At 33.6% G+C, this 17,825-nt stretch overlaps 1 protein-coding gene across 2 annotated transcripts in view; it reads left to right on the top strand.

Annotated features, from left to right (window-relative positions):
* Nucleotides 1–17,545, top strand: part of LOC107456788 (nuclear receptor-interacting protein 3) — a 23,802-nt gene extending 6,257 nt beyond the window's left edge. For both annotated transcript variants that reach the window (XM_071185128.1, XM_071185127.1), the window contains exons 2-7: nt 3,778–3,858; nt 5,609–5,779; nt 8,498–8,580; nt 11,394–11,536; nt 13,369–13,424; nt 16,201–17,545. In XM_071185128.1, the coding sequence (XP_071041229.1) occupies nt 3,790–3,858; nt 5,609–5,779; nt 8,498–8,580; nt 11,394–11,536; nt 13,369–13,424; nt 16,201–16,359 (681 nt within the window). In that variant the 5' untranslated portion in view covers nt 3,778–3,789 and the 3' untranslated portion in view covers nt 16,360–17,545. The remainder of the gene's footprint in view (nt 1–3,777; nt 3,859–5,608; nt 5,780–8,497; nt 8,581–11,393; nt 11,537–13,368; nt 13,425–16,200) is intronic.
* The last annotated feature ends 280 nt before the right edge of the window (nt 17,546–17,825 follow it).

The following is a 17,825-nucleotide window of genomic DNA, read 5'->3' as shown; positions in this document are numbered from 1 at the left end:
GGTTATATATATATATATATATATACGAAGATGGAAGACACCAAGGTGCATTTCGATTACCTGTCACAGCAAAACGGCGCGTGGAAGTGTTTTGATATCAAGCTGACGTATTTTCTATTTAGAACAAAAAATGCCGCGCACATTAACGGGCAAGCCAACCGGCCTGTGTAGGGGTCGGGGAACTGGCCTTGCATTAGAAAGGTTCAGGGTTCGAATCCCGGGCAAGGCATGTATGTTCTTTCCATCTCTGTACTCACTGTGGGAGCAACGTTGACCCACTTAATATTGCTAATAGGGTGCCCCAGAAAGAATGGCCATCAAATCTGCCCTTTAGATGACGAAAGGTTATTCTCCAGTTAGGCATTGGAAAAAAAACATTTACGGACAACCTTATTTCAAATGAATACTTCAATATTGCTCGTATGTTATTATTAAATAGGCTTCGATTTTTCATTTTCTTCCTTCTTTTATAGTTTTATTCGCCAAGAAGTTCTTCATGACTACATCTATTAAGATTTAAAAAACTGATCTTTTTTTTTTCCTTACGAATTTTTGCGAGTAAAACTTTCAGTCCGGCTTTAAGAACTGAAAATTTTATGCCCTACTATATACTATAAATATATTTTTTTCTCTATAAATATTTTATTAATTCCTTTACTCATTTATTTATTTTATAACCGTCAAATACAGTTGAATAGTAGCTGAACAGCCGACCCCATTTTTTGGACTGACGACTACTCCTATTCAACTCAGCAGCCTTGTCATTTTGAACCTAATCCAGGAGACAAGGGAACTCCTGGATCAAGTATTGGGAGAAATTTGCCTTCGTGGAGAGCTTTCTGATGGAATTCACTCGCATTTGCATTACATGGAGAGGATAACCTCTCACGGCTAGCCTGAAGGCAAGGGGACTCTAACGGTTCGGTTTTTGGTTCGGCTCGAGCTCGGTTCGGTATTTGTATGTTCTAGCCATTTCTGGGATTCGAACCCGCGGTTCACCTCGTTCGCTCTGTCCCCTTCCTTCATTTAATGAATGAAAGCAGGTCGAGACACTCTTTAAAGGAGACTCTTTTTCCATATTTATTTATGTGTGTAACTCAAGCAGAAAATAGCTAAATTTATTTAAATAAAGTATTATATTAAAAGCACGGTAAAATTTTAATTTTACGTCGTTGAAATTTCATAATAAAGATAAATAAAAAAAAAAACACTGCGTAATGGTAAAGATAAATTAAAAAAAAAATTCAATTGTGAAAGTAATTTAAAGTACATAAAAAGTAAAATATTAAAAAAAAAATATTAATTTTATATTAATCTTCAAATATTTTATTGTTATAAAAATATAAACACGCCATTTAAATTTTATAATAAATTATAATAATTTATTTTAAAAAAAATCTTTGATTTCGTAAAAGATAAAACTTTCTAATATTTTATTATTAAATGTTATTTTGAACAAATTATGCAGCGAAACATGAAAACAATTTGAGCTGACAATGGAGTATCAGAATGTGAAACGTTTTTGGAATTCTTTGAAAAAGAATGCCAAGTTTTAAATAATATCGTAAGAGTCGTGATGGCTCAGGGGATAGAGCATTCGCCTTCCAAGGAGGTGAACCGGGTTCACATAACGGATATAGCTGGGATACGAATTCCGCATCCGGCTTGCATCGACCACAGTGTTGACGTGAAATATCTTCAGTGGTAGAGAGATCGTGGGTTAGAGTCCCCTTGCCGTCAGGCTAACCGTGGGAGGTTCTTGTGTTCTTCCTCCCCATGTAACGCAAATGCGGGTTACTTCCATGAAAAAGACCTCCACGAAAGCAATTTTCTCCCCGTACTTGATCCAGGAGTTCCCTTGTCTTCGAGATTGGGTTCAAAATGACAAGGCTACGGAGTTGAACATTGGTAGTCATAAACCCAAAAATTAGGTCGGCTGTTTAACAGGCTATAAAATAAAGTAAAATACTATCATAAGAGCAGCAATGGCTCAGGGGATAGAGCGTTCGCCATCCAGAGAGGTGACCCGGGTTCGAAACCCAGCGATGGCTGGTCAATGCAAATTCCGGCTTACATAGACCACAGTGCTGATGTGAAATATACTCAGTGATAGACGGATCACGGGTTAGAGTACCCTTTCCGTCAGGCACACCTTGGGAGGGTTTTTTCGTGGTCTTCCTCTCCATGTAACGCAAAATGCAGGTTAGTGCTATCAAAAAGTCCTCCAAGAAGGCAAATGTCTCCCAATATACTTGATCGAGTAGTTCCCTTGTATTCTGGATTGGGTTCAAAATGACAAGGATAGGGAGTTGAGCAGTAACAGTCGTAAACCCAAAAATTGGATCGGGTGTTCAACAACAGTTATAAAATAAAATAAAATAAAATACTATCATAAAAGTGTGTGAATAATTCAAATAAAAAGAAGTAAAGTATAAATCGTTATATCTTAAAACTTTATTTCCAAAAATTAAGTAATAGGCATAAACAAATTGAATTTCTTAGAAATAAAAAAGTGAATAATATTTTCAGACATTTTGAATTTTATGATACATCCTATTTAATATTTATAAAGAATAATTTTTTTTATTTTTTAATTTATCAGTATTCGAAATTATTTATACTCATTTGGAAAATAAATGTTTTTAAATTTTGCTTGAATATTTAAATTTAAAAAAAAAAATTAAATCCTTGTTTTTTAAATTTTTTTTATTTAGAATTTAAGAAAAATTAATACATAAGCATTTTGAAAAATACGTAAAAAAATTTTTAAATAAAATTACTGAATTTTATAAAAATTAAAGAAAGTTTATAAAAATGGGTTATATTAATCAACATTTCGATAGCTTAGCAGGTTAGAACTAGATGCTAGTAAAAAAAAAAAAAAAACTGATAATATTCGTTTAAAATAAAACGTCGTCTTAATGCCGGTAAATAGCACTTTAACGACATTTTGTACTCACGGGGAACGAAATTACTCTCAGGCCCAACAAACCTTTATTCAAACAAACCTTAATGTAAGAAACATTGTTCAATCAGCTTGAATTTACTTAGGCTCATTGCCCCATTTCGAATAGAACGCTTTTTAATGAGTCAGTTTTTGCAAGAATCCTTTCCCACTGTAGGCTTAAAATAAATCAGCAGGCTAATTGAGCAATGAATGATTATTGCGGATGACATTCCCAATCAGTCTGGTCGGCCCCTAACTAATCAACCTTCTTTCGACGGACTTAATCCATAAAGTTTATTAAGGTGAACTTTATAAGACTATATAGTTAATTAGAAGATTTATTCATCGTTTGATCATTTTGATGATAAAAGGATGTTATTCGGAATGTGAAGTAATAGGCAGGTAAACGATAATAGGCAGTTCATTTTGTAGTGTTATATCTACTCTAGTTATGAATTTGTTTTTTGTTGTAAATGTATGAAATAAGACGGTTTACTTCTAAATGAAAAAATACTGTTGAAAATAGTTATTAGAAAATCGTACTTTGTTGGTAAAGGATTTTATTTTGATGTGAAAAGCGCGATAGGATATTATAATAATATGCAATATTTCATAAATGTTTCCAAAATTTATTTAATATTTTATGACTCTTTTTCATCATTTATTTTTTAATATGCTGTTATTAGAAATAGTATATTTTCTTTTAAAATGTGGCATTTTATTTGAAATAATTTCATAAGATTAAATGAATTATAGATTAGATATAAATATAATGAGCGACCCGATTTAATATAGTACAGGGATTGTAAAGAAGTGTCTCGTTTTTATAGAAGGAGAAGAGAATGAGTGATGGTGAGACAGATATTCGGCTTCTTGCACTCAGAAGAAAACAAGAGAGAAGACAGAGCAGGGTGATTATAATTATTTCTCCATTTTTATTATTTAACAACGACTGACTCTCTGACTCTAAATGATAATACAGTAAAAATACAAAAATTGTATGTTTATAGCTCTCTTAAAAAAATCAATTGCATTTTGAGGGATATTCGATAATTGACGTGAAAAATTCAATACGCAGGGAAGACATTCCTTTTCTGTATTATTATTACAAAAAAAAAGATTATTTCACTTTTACATTTGTTAGGTCAAGTGTAGGCGACCACCGGGAAAGTGACCTTTCAAAAGACTCTGTTCGCAGCACACTTCAAAAGAATGCATCCCTTCTAAATGCATCTTTTATTTTTGGGCGTAAAAACTGTGGCTTTTTTAGGATATATGATACCAGTAAAAGTTTCAGACAATAACTTTTTGAAACAAAATATTATTAATATTTTTTGATGATTCGGGGTATCTTATGGCGATCGAGTGTTCGCCTTCCAATCAGTAGAACCGGGTTCGAATCCAGCAATGGCTTGTCGATACAAATACCGCATATGGTCCGCACCGACCACAGTGTTAACGTAAAATATTTTCAGTGTTAGACGGATCATGGGTTAGAGTCCCTTTGCCGTCAGGCAAACCGTGGGAGGGTCTTCCTCTCCACGGAACGCAAATGCGGGAAAAGTTCCATCAAAACATCCTCCACGAAGGCAAATTTCGTCCACTACTTAATCCAGGAGTTCTCTTGTCTTCTGGATTGGGTTCAAAATGACAAGGCTGCAAAGTTGAACAGGAGTAGTCGTGAACCCTGAATTGGGTCGGCTGTAAAATAAAATATTTTTTGATCTAAACATCGGCTTTTTATTCACTACGATGCAATCTCAATGATTTAAGAGTTTAAATTGAGCTCGCTGTAAGATAAATAATGAAATCATATGGAAACATACAGAGTAAAATCTCGATATGAATCCGCGACACATCGCCATGTCATCGTCAAATTCCTAATATTAAAGATACAATGTTTTATAAGGAGTTAAAAATGATTCCGCGCTATTACAACAGAATTTGTTTTTAGGAAAAATGCATTTTTCTGCAGCGCAATATTATATGTTTAAATGGGAGATATATTTCTGGGATCAATACAGAAAAACGTTTCCTTCTTATAAAGCAATAAGAAAAGTTAGCACTTCTATTTTTAAAATGCACTTCAAAACAATGCATTCCCTAAATTACTATTAAAGTTAGTATTCACTGTCATCAAAGCATTAAACGTCAATGTAATTGTTGTTTTACCATTCGTGACTCACATATTTAATTTTAAGAGATCTGCTTACAAGGATTTCAAGACACTGGTCTGACGTTAGTGAGACAAGTCGCAAAAATACCCCTTTGTCACTTTAGGCGTGAAATGGTTCTCCTGCAACTTTCAAGGGATTTCAAAGTTGCAACTAATTGGCAACAAAGGAATTTCAGTGATTTAGTGTGACTGACAAAAGTTACAATAAATAGTCAGTGAAACTTTTATGTGATATCACAGAATAAAGAAACGCCAAAGTCATATTATGACCTCATTGGGACAATTTAAAAGTCGCACCTGTGATTATTTTTATGACATCTCTGTTCGTCACAATCTGTGCGGAATAAATTCAGCGAAAAACTCATCCTTACTCAACAAGCGATCGAAGTTGCGTGAATCACATGCAGTGGGAACGTCCCTTAGATTTATTTCACAGACGTATTTTTACATTCGATGCAGACAGAGTTTAGAAGTATTCATTTCAGGTATCTTCCGGTCACTCGGCCTATGAAGCGACTCCCATAAAAGAATACAATCGGACAGATTCATCGAGATCAAATTCACGACGGAATTCATATGTCGAAGTGACGCCTCGTCTATTGGAAGAGGAGATTCACATTGGGAGGATGCATGTACCACCAGTCATCACATGCGAAGCAAGTATTCACTCTACTTAATTATATTTTGTACATTGCTAACCGTACCACTTTAAATAACTTTTGATCTAATGATCGGAATTCCGCGTTCTAGGACTCAATCTTAGTGACCTCAAATATGCTCATTAACGGCGATATTTAGCTACGAAGTCAGGCACAAAAACGTACTTTCTCTGAATAAACACACCATATTTTTGAAGGGATTCGAATTTCTGACCTTCTGCATACAGGGGGCAGAAGCAATCTGCGAAATAGGGTTCAATAGTTTGGTCAAGTGAGCAGTCCTTTCAAAAGAGGTCAGATACTTAAAATTCGATTTTTCAGAAATGAATCGATCGATTTTGTACCTTGTAATGTAAAATTACAATCTTTAAAATGAAGAGCCGCGATGGCTCAGGGGATAGAGCGTCCAATGAGGCGAACCGGGTTCGAATCCCAGTAGATACGAATTCCGCTTCCGGCTTGCACCAAACACAGTGCTGAACTGAAATATCCACAGTGGTAGACGGATCATGGGATAGAGTCCCCTTGCCGTCAGGCCAACCGTGAGAGGTTCTCGTGGTCTTCCTCTTCATGTAACGCAAATGTGGGTTAGTTCCATCAAAAAGTCCTCCACGAAGACAAATTTCTCCCAATACTCGATCCAGAAGTTCTCTTTTCTTCTGGAATGGGTTCGAAATGACAAGGCAACGGAGTTGAACTTTAGTAGTCGTAAACCCATAAAATTGTGTCGGCTGTTCAACGACGGTTATAAAATCATGCGAAAAATTGTGTACCTTACAAGTCAAAATTTTTTGAACCATTCTCAAATATAATAATAAAAATCTACTAAAAGTTATTTTTTTTTGTTTTTTGCATAGAATTATCTTTGGATCAACGAATTTCGTAATTGTGTGTAAAAAAATTTCAATTCACTTAAAAAATTTTTTCGAGATATAGCGAAATACGCAAAAAGTAAAATTAACATGAAGGGGGCCAAACTATTGGAACCCTATTTCCCAGATTGCGACTACCTCCAATTTTTGGGGGTTCGAATCCATCGAAAAATGTGTATGTTTGTTCAAAGAAAGTGCCTTTTGTGTCTGATCAGCACTTATTAATTAGCACGTTTGAGGTCACCAAGTCGATCCTTTAAGATGGAGTCCTAGAACGTGAAATAGTTGGGATCAAAAGTTATTCCGGGTGGTCAGAATTTTTTGGCTCTCTGTACATCTGGTTCCATGAAAAAAGTATTTTTTGACTAACCTCCATATAGTTATACCCCCAATATATTCCTCATTTAACGATTTCATACATAACTATTCTAGTAACAGAGCTGTGAGAAAGGCACTAAACTATTGGTTAGAAACTGGGGTGACGGCAGCCCTTCAGATCAGGTACTTGTCTGGGAAGTAAAGGCGGCATGTGTTTAATGCTGACCACATTGCCCCACTATGGCCGTTGGTCGCGAAATGGATGTGCTTTAAACTTCACGAATCCCCTGTCCTTCATGGCTATTGCTTTACTTTTATTCTAGACAATTAAAAATGAACCTAAAAAAAAAGTGAAATAAATGAATTCGCAGCTAAGACGAAGATTTAATATTTTTCTTATCCCACGAATTGAACAACAAATAATTTGGCAATCGGCAAGTAATTTGGTGCCAAATAGAAAGAGAATCTGACGTCACACGAGCACGGAAGACAAAGAAAGAATCGAAAAACCGAATTATTTTTCGGGTTAAACAAAATTAATCATAATTTAAAAATATTTCAAAAATTTATTTATTTATCATCAGTTATAAGAGTACGTAGCTGCTACTGATTCGAAATTTAAACACGTTATTTTCTGGGAGGAAAAATATTTCATCATAATTTGAATGTAGTTTTATTTTAGTAGTCCCTTCAGGTTAAAAAAAAAAGCACATTTTTAGTGTCCTTGAAATAGAATTTAAATTCAGAAAAAAAAAACATGAAGCAACGTTAAAAGGACGCCATACCTCGGGAGAAAATGTTCGTCGCTAATTCTTATTATATTACTTATTTAAAAGGAAGAAAAAGAGTTAGTTGAAGCAAACTTGAAGCAAGTCACGAAGTTTCAATTGCTGAAAAAAATATATTTCAAAATGCAAACAAATGATGCGAAGAGAACTTCTCAGTTGCTTCATTCCAAATTATCATCTCATCATTTATTTTCATTTGTATATTTTAAATTTTTCTTTTCAGTCTTTGAAACTTCCATGGCTTGATTCGTCTGAACTCACTTTTCGCTACACTTTAAATGAGTTATGTTGGTGAAAAGAGAATTGACGACGAAAAGTTTCTCCCGTGGTATGGCTTCCTCTTCTGGTGTATAATACAACATTGTTTGTCAATAAGATGGTTCCGTTTTCTGAAATGTATTAAAATAGGATGAGCTGCTTTTTCTCAATCTAATAAAGTAGAATAACTGGTGATACTCTGTTGAGAAGTATTTCTTTGAAATTCTTTCCAGCAATCGCGTATAGTTGAATGATCGTAATCAAGATAAATGTCGACTTGGTCGGTGAATGTCCGAAATATTTGTTATATCCGATTTGATATTCATTCGATATTTTAATATTTTCTGAGGATAGCGGTTAAATGACCTTAAAAAAAAATTGATGTAGGGCAAATATATATGGAGGCTAGACCTAGTATGTATGTTTCGGACATTGATGAAAAGTCACCCCTATTGATCATTTTCTCTCTCTTTCTATAGTGCAATGGAAGTGAAGCATTTGCCCATATAAGTTCATCGGAGCCTGTCTCAACTATGTCAGCAAACTTCCTCAGAAAGCTAAGGTATCATTTACGTTATTCAACCACTTCTGGGGATCGTTCACATATTACATTATTTATGACACCTCCATTTCTCAGCAAATCATATGCCTCCCTCCCCCTGGTATTTACTTCGCTTATATTGGATGATCAAATTAAAATAAAAAAGTGTCATTTCAATAAAGCAACATTTACGTTTTAATCTATTTTATAACATGTAAGGAACCTTTTATTTTTTGTTCAAAACTTTTGACGTCTAAATCTTAACCTTTATTTCAAAATTTTCTGTGCGTCATTTTTTGTTAATTTCTTATTTTGCTTTTTAAGAAAATTATGAAGGGATTTTCAATTCTTTCATTTCTGAATTTTCGTTTGGAACAACAGTTTATTATAAGAAGGAAAATTTAATTTTTTTTTCTACTTCGTAAAAATAAGTAAATCATGAATTCCCCCCTCTTTTCTTCGATGCTTAACATAATAATTGAACGGAACAAGAATAATACTTTCTATGAAGGGAAAAAAAATCCTTCTGTCATGTCCTAAATTAGACTGGATATTTATTTCAGGAAAATGATTATGGTGTTTTTCTGAAATTGTATTTTTTTAAAATACGTTTTCTCCACAACCAGTCTTTGTTTTTTGTTAAGTTTTTTCTCATCATATGGCGCTGCGAGTCATAAAACAGTCGACACATCATAAAAGCAATTGAAAATCATATCAGAATTTTTTGAAATATTTCAGTGAATGAAAATGACATGATGATAATTTCAAAATGCCCACCCCTCTACAACTATCACACGTTGTAAAGAGAGGTAAAACAAGGAACAAACAGAGATCATCTGTCAGAAAATATTTGAACTTAGATTAAAAAAAATGTGCCAAATCAAACGAATTAGCTCCAAAAACAGATTTTTTTAACTTCCCTCAATACTAATAATGTTAGCCCGCAATAAATTCTTGAAAATTGATTATCTAATATTAATCCTGCATCATGCCCTCTTCTCTTTGAAATTTCTCCCCTTGATTATATCTATAAATTGTAAGCAACTATTAAAGGAGTGTTAAGTGCAAAAGGAAGGAATGCAAAATCTCTTTATTAAGAGCCGTGCATAAGAATGTTTTTTTTTTTTATACAATATGAGAGATTTCGTGTTTGGTCTAGATTTTATTGATCAGTAATAGCAATGGGTCGTTTGAACGCGCACCTCAATCACGTGAAAGACAAACACTATTAAATTCTCTCTCTTTCTAAATGATGTATGTTTGTGTGTCATTTATAGACTCCTAAACCATCCAACTGAAAGAAATGAAATTTGGAGCACAAATAGTTCGAAACACGAGGAAAAGTCACTGTCGACATTAGAACATTCAACGACGAATCGTTCGGGCTGGATGAGAGAAAAATGAAATAGAATTTTTTGTTTGGTTAAACGTTAACCATTGTTTTAAATTCAACTATAGACGTTTCAAGTTTTCAAATATTTTAAAGAAAACATAAGTGATATTTGTTGGCTTTTAGCTTTATTTGATGAAAAAAAGTGTATTACACATTCTTCAATATTTAATTATTTTTTATTCGCTATGTTACAGAAATTCAATGAACAACATTAGTGTGGTAGCACACGTGGACTACGTTATTAAATTAGTATTGAAATTATACATTTTTTATTGTAATTCTTTTAAAAGTCGTTTCTATAAAAGTATATAATTTAAAATCAGCGATATTTGAAATGAAAAAAAAAAAACTTAGTCCTCTGTATTCCAGTGGCAAATTTAAAGGAAAAGTGGTATTATTCGCTTAGGAGAAAGTAAAAAATCGCCAATCTATTATTGACACCAATGGTGCTTAATTAATTTAGTCATTCTACGCATATTTTAATCTTATAACCGTCTTTGAACTGCTGATCCAATTCTGGGTTTACGACTACTAATGTTCACCTCCGTATCCTTGTCATTTTGAACCCAATCCAGAAGACAAGGGATCTTCTGGGTCAAATATTGGGAGAAATTTGCCTTCATGTTGGAATTTTTGATGGAACTAAGACGCATTTGCGTTACATAGAGTGGAAGACCACGAAAATCTGAAACGGTTAGCCAGGCTGCAAGGGGGCTCAAACCCACGATCCTTCGACTATTGAGGATATTTTGCGTCGACACTGTGGTCGGTTGTAAGCCGGATGTGGAATTCGTATCAACCCACCATCTGTGGGATTCAAGCCCGCTTCACCCACTAATATATGAATATTGAAATAAGTTCTGAACTAAAAATTCAAATGAATGGAGTAAAAATCTAGAGGAACTGTTAAAATCTCCAAACCATTACTGACGACAATGATGCTCAATTAATGTTACTAACACACATGAATTAAAATTAAAAAAAAAAAGCAAAGTTAATGAAAAAATGGGATAAGGGTTAATTTGTTTCAGTGAGCAATAGAGAATCGCTATATAAGCAGATGACGCTTCATAATATTTGACACTATGTACTACTGGTATTATGGTAATGGGTGCAGTTTTAATAAGAATTCTGCAACAAGTTTTAAGGAAGTTTCAGAAAAATATATTTTACAGTAGTAGCGAAGACATTTCAATGAATTTGAATTAAAAAAAACTTTTTTCCTCTACTACTTATAAATATTCTAAACACCAAATTAAAGGTCAGATAGAGAAATGGCCATGTTTCCAAGTCTTTATCAAAATCTTATAAAAAATCTATTAGCTTTTAAAACTTCGGCATTTCGTAGTGTTACTTAGTGCTGGTTTATTTTTTTATTCGCCTGGTGAAGAACGGTGTTCAGCTAGCATAAATAATAAGAAAAAAAAATCGATCTTTTCAGGCTACAAGACCAGGTTGTACCTGACACGGGTCACGTGTTCGACTCCTTTTCCTTGCAGCAGCAGAAAGAGTTGAAAGGAAAAGTAAAGTACATCGATCTCAGCATTGGATCGACATGGCAACAGGTAGCACAGTTCAACATAGGTATAAGCAATCTTTACTACACAGGTTCATTGTTGTAATAGCCTTCTTTAGACAAGTGGTCAACTTATAAAAGTGGAATTGAATTGTTTTTTTTTGTGCCTTTGCCAATTTCGGGCAATAACATTATGAGAAATTTAGACTTGTGGTCAACATAAAGACTCGATCCACTTTACAAAATAGTGAACCCATGAAAGTACCATTAAAATTAAAAAAAAAGTCAGTCTTCTGTATTCAAACAATTCGCTATTTTCTTTCAAAACGTGACCAGAATTAGTAATCTGCTAACTGATTAGATTAACTTCATAATTTAGAATTAAATGACAAAATTAGATTTCGTTGATAGAGACCAACGACGTTCAACTTTTCAGCCGTTGATTTTTCCATCCTTGTTTAATAGGGTAACAAATTTCAAAATTACAATATGCTATTTGATTATTAATTTTATAACTTTCATTTAAAAAGATTTTCAATCACTGCAACGCATAAATAATAATTCTAAGCTCATATATATATATATNAAAATGGGGTGTTTGCTACGTAATCATTCACGCGGACTTCATGTCGTACCCACGTTATGACTTGCGCATGCACGCACACTTGAAACCGAAACCCGAGTGCTCCAATTCGGATGGAGAATATCAGATCCTTATGAAATGTTTTTTTTTTAAATTTATTTTAATTTTATTATTGTTTATTTTATTTTACTTCTAGCACTTTTTCGACGTAGGGGGTACGGGTACTTTTGTTCTGAGTTCAGGGTCAAGTTGAATTCACTCGATGATGTGGATTGTTTCGATTTACGTTTGTTTCTTTTTGGATTTTTTTTTTTAACGCTAGAACTGTTTATGAAAAGTTTTTGTTTTTCAATGATATCACTGATTGAATATGAAATTTTTTAGTGCTTGAAAATTTTTGTAAAGTGCTTGAAAAGTTTTTAAAAAGTGCTTATTTTTGATTCAAAGATTTGGCTACGCACCCTGATATAAACAACCCTGACAATGTGACAAATTTAAATTGCTTCCTCAATTGTTTATTTCATATCGCTCTGAAAACTGTGAGGTATTTTTTTAATGATGAGAATTGGCAACTCTATGCATTGGATGTCATACGCTTATTGGGGACTTATTAAAAGAGAGAGAGAAACGTTTCTTTCACTGATAATTGAAGGTTCTATTTGAAATATCCAAACATTTGATGCGTCAGAAACGCTTTTTTAATTAACATCTTTACATTGAAATAACAAACATTTGCAGCCATGCTAGAAAAATTCCATTGATAAAATAAAGTTCATAAACTTGAAGGTTTGGTGTAGTTCATTTACGTCGCACTAGAGCTGCTCAATGGGCAGATGTCGACGGTCTGGGAAACATCCCTGAGGATGATCCTCTGCAGACGGGGTGGCACCCCTGCTTCTGTAGCCCGATGAAATGCACGCAAAGAAGTCGAGCACTTTACGGTAGAACAGTTTAACGTGGACCCATACCGCACACCCTCGGTCCTTACGCAGACTGATCCAAGTGGTCACCCACCAGCACGCAGCCAGCGATGCCTGACTTCGGTGATCTGCTGGGAACCGTGTCTTAACGATCAGTCGACTGCGGGACTTAAAAAAAAATAATAATTTAAGAGTAGCCTTGTCTAAATAATCCACATTAGAACAGTTTCTGGAAATGAATAGCCACATCTTGTACAAAATAACTACAGATCTGAAGCGTGGAATGTAATAATCTAAAATCAAATAGTATTTAGTATAGAATCTGATAGATATATAATCATGTATTTTACGCACATGTATATTGTGTGTAATAAAAATATATTTTTTTCATTTGCAGTGGAAAATCACATAACTGATATTACTTTGGGAATAGACTTCTTGCGAAAAACACAGGTAAATACTTACGCACCTTAATTAATGCTAGCACACGAAGAGCTGCACAATGCGTTAGAATTAGATGAACGAATACCACTAGTTGATTCATTGCTGTTTGGTGAGATGCCGGAAGAGCTGTATTAAGATCACCGTACTTTTTGAGTGCTGATCGTGAGAGTTCACGGTCATGGTTGCTCTTGTGTTGCCTTTAGCAGTCGTTCTGTGCGATCGAGACTAAGAAACAACAGCGTAAGGAGGATAATGTCACAAGTCAATTGTTCCATGTGAACCATCCATCGAAGTGGGCGTTTCTGCCAAGGTAGGCGTGTTCAAATCACGTCCGAAGGTCACCAATTATTGGTTAGTGATAGCTCGGAAGATAAATAAAAAATACTATATACCGGAACATCATTCTTTAATATAAAGCAAACAAACTAACAACAATCACGTCCGGGTCACCCATGTGGAGAGAGATGTTATCGCCATTTCCATCTTCATCTATGAAAAGGTACCCCAACATAGAATCGAGTTAATATGTCTTATATACCAGTGAATTGGAAAAATATTTTTGTGGGGTAAATTTTTTTCGCATCATTACAGTAACTCAATAAACAGAGAATTCGAAACTGCACTTCGATATAACTGCTGCATACCGGCTTATATCGACTCCGTGAGTCTGCAGAGTTTAATAAATGTTTTTTTAATTTTATTTAAAACCTTTCTATTATAGAGAGTTTTTAGAATAATTAATGTGCGAGTTTAAAAACGTTACATTTTGTAAAATTTATTATCTGCACCCTCAAGCTCAAAATCGAAACATTTATATTTAATTATATGAATTTATGATTGAAATGAGACTAGTATCAACAGTTTGAATTAATTTTCTTATTTAAAATACACATATTTCAAGGACTTAAACAGTAATTTGCAAAATTATTTTTCTAAAGTCATTGCATTGCATTGCACTAATCACCATTTTTTTTTCTGCCCTTAGTTGTAAATGACACGATTTCGTTTACAGCTTAAAAACGTAATCATTTCGTCACTATGACAACTATCCTTCCGTTTTCTTCTCTTTTTTCGTTACTGTATTTTACGCAACTTAATCTTTTAGACCCCCCCCCCATAGTTTTGTGTGTATATATATCTGTAACATAAAAAGCTTCAATTAATCTTTTTATGTAATCCTAATTAATTATTCTAATCGAAATACTTTCTCACATTTTTAAGAGCCACATCCTGTTCTTAAATTAATTTTTGGCTCAAGTATGAATTTTATTAAAAGCAGGACATTTTTCCCTTTGCTCCCAGTGGGAAACGCTCGATCTATTTCATAAACCATTAGCAACTACTAAGATTTCCCTCATTCCCTAAATTAAGACATTTTTACGGATTTTACTTTGCAAGATTTTCCCTAACATATAACCGAGGAGTGCAACTTTTTGTGTACACTTTCATGACTGCTCTGTCTTAATAATTAATAAATAAATTTTGTACCCTCCTTCCCTGCCTAAGACCTGTTTTAAGCCTTCCACTCGGCAACGTTCAAAATGTAGAGAAAACAAGGGAAAAATTACAGAACAATGAAAGAGGGGGGGGTGGAAATGATAATAAAAATAACAAGAAACTGGAGGGAAAAAAATCAATCCGAAAAAAAGGGATATTTTTTGGATATAATCATGTGAGCTGATTATATCTTTTATATTCCGGATTTTTTAAAAAAAAATTTTGTCCTTTTTTTTTCGGATTGATTTTTTTTCCGGTTTCTTGTTATTTTTATTATTATTNTACACTGGTGGACAAAATTAAGAGATGGAAGACATTTTCCCAAATATCACAAAAAATACTGAATATAAATAAATGAAATTTGGTATGACTTATTCCATGTAAAGTATGCAAAACAAAAATTAAAGTGCTATTCACTGGCAAGACCTATTGCCAATAAATCCAATGTAGTCTGAACTTAAGAATAAAAGTGAGGCTTGTACAGTGTGTGTTGCCTCTACTATGGTGTATGGTCACCCCTCACAGACAGACAGCATGCACAACGAGTATGCATGCTGTTAATAAGGAAGTTAAGGAGGACTTGGAGGAAGACCCTCCCATTCTTCCACCAGAGCAATTTTCAACTCCAGAATGGTTCTGGGGGAAGGTTGGAGCATCCCAAGCATGCTTAAATGGATTCAGGTCAGGGGATTTGGCTGGCCAATCCATTCGTTGAATATTCTCGCTTTCCAGATAATCATCAACCATGAGAGCTTTATGTGGTAGCGCATTGTCGTCCATAAAAATGAACTCAGGGCCAACAGCGCCCCTGAAAAGACGCACATAGGACTCTAGGACCTCCTGCCTGTACCTCTGGGCATTCACGGAACCATTGTCAAACACATGGAGCGGTGTGTGGGTATCTTGCATGTGCGAAAATGCTTTCCATCTCTTAATTCTGTCCACCAGTGTATATAGTTCAGTGAATTACATACTAATGAGAAGTAACTTAACTGAGGGAGGTATGTGTAGCGTATTTTTTTGAATATTTGATCTCAAAATTGAAAAAAAAAAGCTTAAAACTGAGTTGTGTAAATTAGGATTCAAGCATAAAAAGAGTGGGGGGGGATATCACAGCAGAATTTTTATTTTTTATTTAATTGAGTTACAAGTTTTAACGATAACAGAAAAGTATTACGAGAATTCTTTTTTTATTTTGCCACATAACTTTTAAGCATTTAATAGAACTTCTTGTTTGCTCATCTTGTTAATCTAAGCCTTTGAAATCTTATATATATCTTTTGGACAGAGTGTTCTGAACTTTGAGGATTCTTCTATCGTTGTTGGTGGAATAAGAGGAGAGAGAATTCCATTCCTGAATTCCAGAGAGGTCATGTTTCTGGCGAGAAGAAATGCCAATAAAGCAAACAACCTCTTTAATGGGAATAGAAACAGAGAACTCCTCTGAAGACCTTCTTGGATGAAGCAACACAAGTAGGGTGTCACATTGAGGAAGAAATATTTAACTGAGAATCATACACGAGTTAACTCTAATTACGCAGAAAAAGTGATGATTATTTTGTGAAGAAATCATCTTAAGAGCTTTCTACCTTCCTTAAAAGTGTTTCAATGATTAAGAAATAACAACCAATGTATTGATTTCTACGACACACACGAATCAAGACTTAAATTTTTTTCCGGTTAAACACTCTATTTGGGTCTAGAAAACTGTCAAATTTTTAATCAATGGACTTGGAGCATTTTACTTTTTTAAGTTTTACGAATGCTTAATATTAATGAAATTAAACTAATAAATACCAACAAAATAAAATAAATATGAGTTGGAAACAATAATCAATATTAAGCTGCATGCACTTTCATTGGATTATCAGAATAATTTACAAATGGAGTTGCCAACAGCTCCAAAATCTTTTAATTCTGAAATTCGATTTGCTTTGAATTAAAAAAGAACCATAGACTGCTGTAAACTGTTTTGCTTGCAATTTCATCCACTCTATTAGGAAATATTTCAACGATGTACAAGTGTTATCAATTCTTTCTCTTTTTTTACCAATGGCAGGCACTGAATCTGAATCTTAAAACGACTGAACCATGTATTTGGAATTATGAATTTCAATTACATAATTTAAGTATACATGTAACTGTGGACTCTAAAAGTAGAATTGTTCTAGACCGAAGTGTTTATAATTATTTGATCTCATAAGTAGAAAAAAAGTGTTTTTGGTAATGTTTGGAAGAAAAATGTGCATAGAACCACGCATATAGGACCCCAAAGCTTCACAATAACAGTGCCTATACCACTGAGCCACCGTGACTCACGTAATAACTTGTAGAGTGGAGGTTTCAAGGGACAATGATTAAAGGTAACCAACTGAAAGCGATGTAAATTTAGTATTTTCTAAAACCAACAGTTGTGATATCACGCTTTGTGCCATTATAAGTATTCACTCTAATTTTTAATTTAAAAAGATATTTTTCATTATATATATAAATAAAATCAAACAAATAATTTTGAGAAAATATATCTCAGTGCCTATTTTTGAATTCTTTTCGTAGGATTATTAAAAATTTATAAACATGTTATATTGTTGAAAACTTTTGAGTTTATGAATAAAAGTTGAATGTTGTTTCCACTTTCATTTTTAATTAAATATAGTTTCAGAGCTGTTTTTTTAAAACCCTTTATCAAGTTATTTTTTCCAGGATGCGTAGCCAGATTTTTCTACAAAAAATAATCAGCTTTTAAGTACTTTTCAAGCACTCAAAAAATATTGTTAATTACTTTCCAAAACAACAAAAAAAAATCATAATTAGGATCTTTGCAGTAATAAAAAATTATTTTTTTCCATAGTTTAAAGCTCTTAATTTATAAACATAAAATCAATTAAGTTCAAAAACATTTTCAAAAATACA

This window comes from Parasteatoda tepidariorum, chromosome 9, assembly GCF_043381705.1.
Source record: "Parasteatoda tepidariorum isolate YZ-2023 chromosome 9, CAS_Ptep_4.0, whole genome shotgun sequence".
NCBI classification, from domain to species: Eukaryota; Metazoa; Arthropoda; class Arachnida; order Araneae; family Theridiidae; genus Parasteatoda; species Parasteatoda tepidariorum.
The sequence above is the reverse complement of the archived record's forward strand: the minus strand, read 5'-3'. Positions and strand labels throughout refer to the sequence as shown.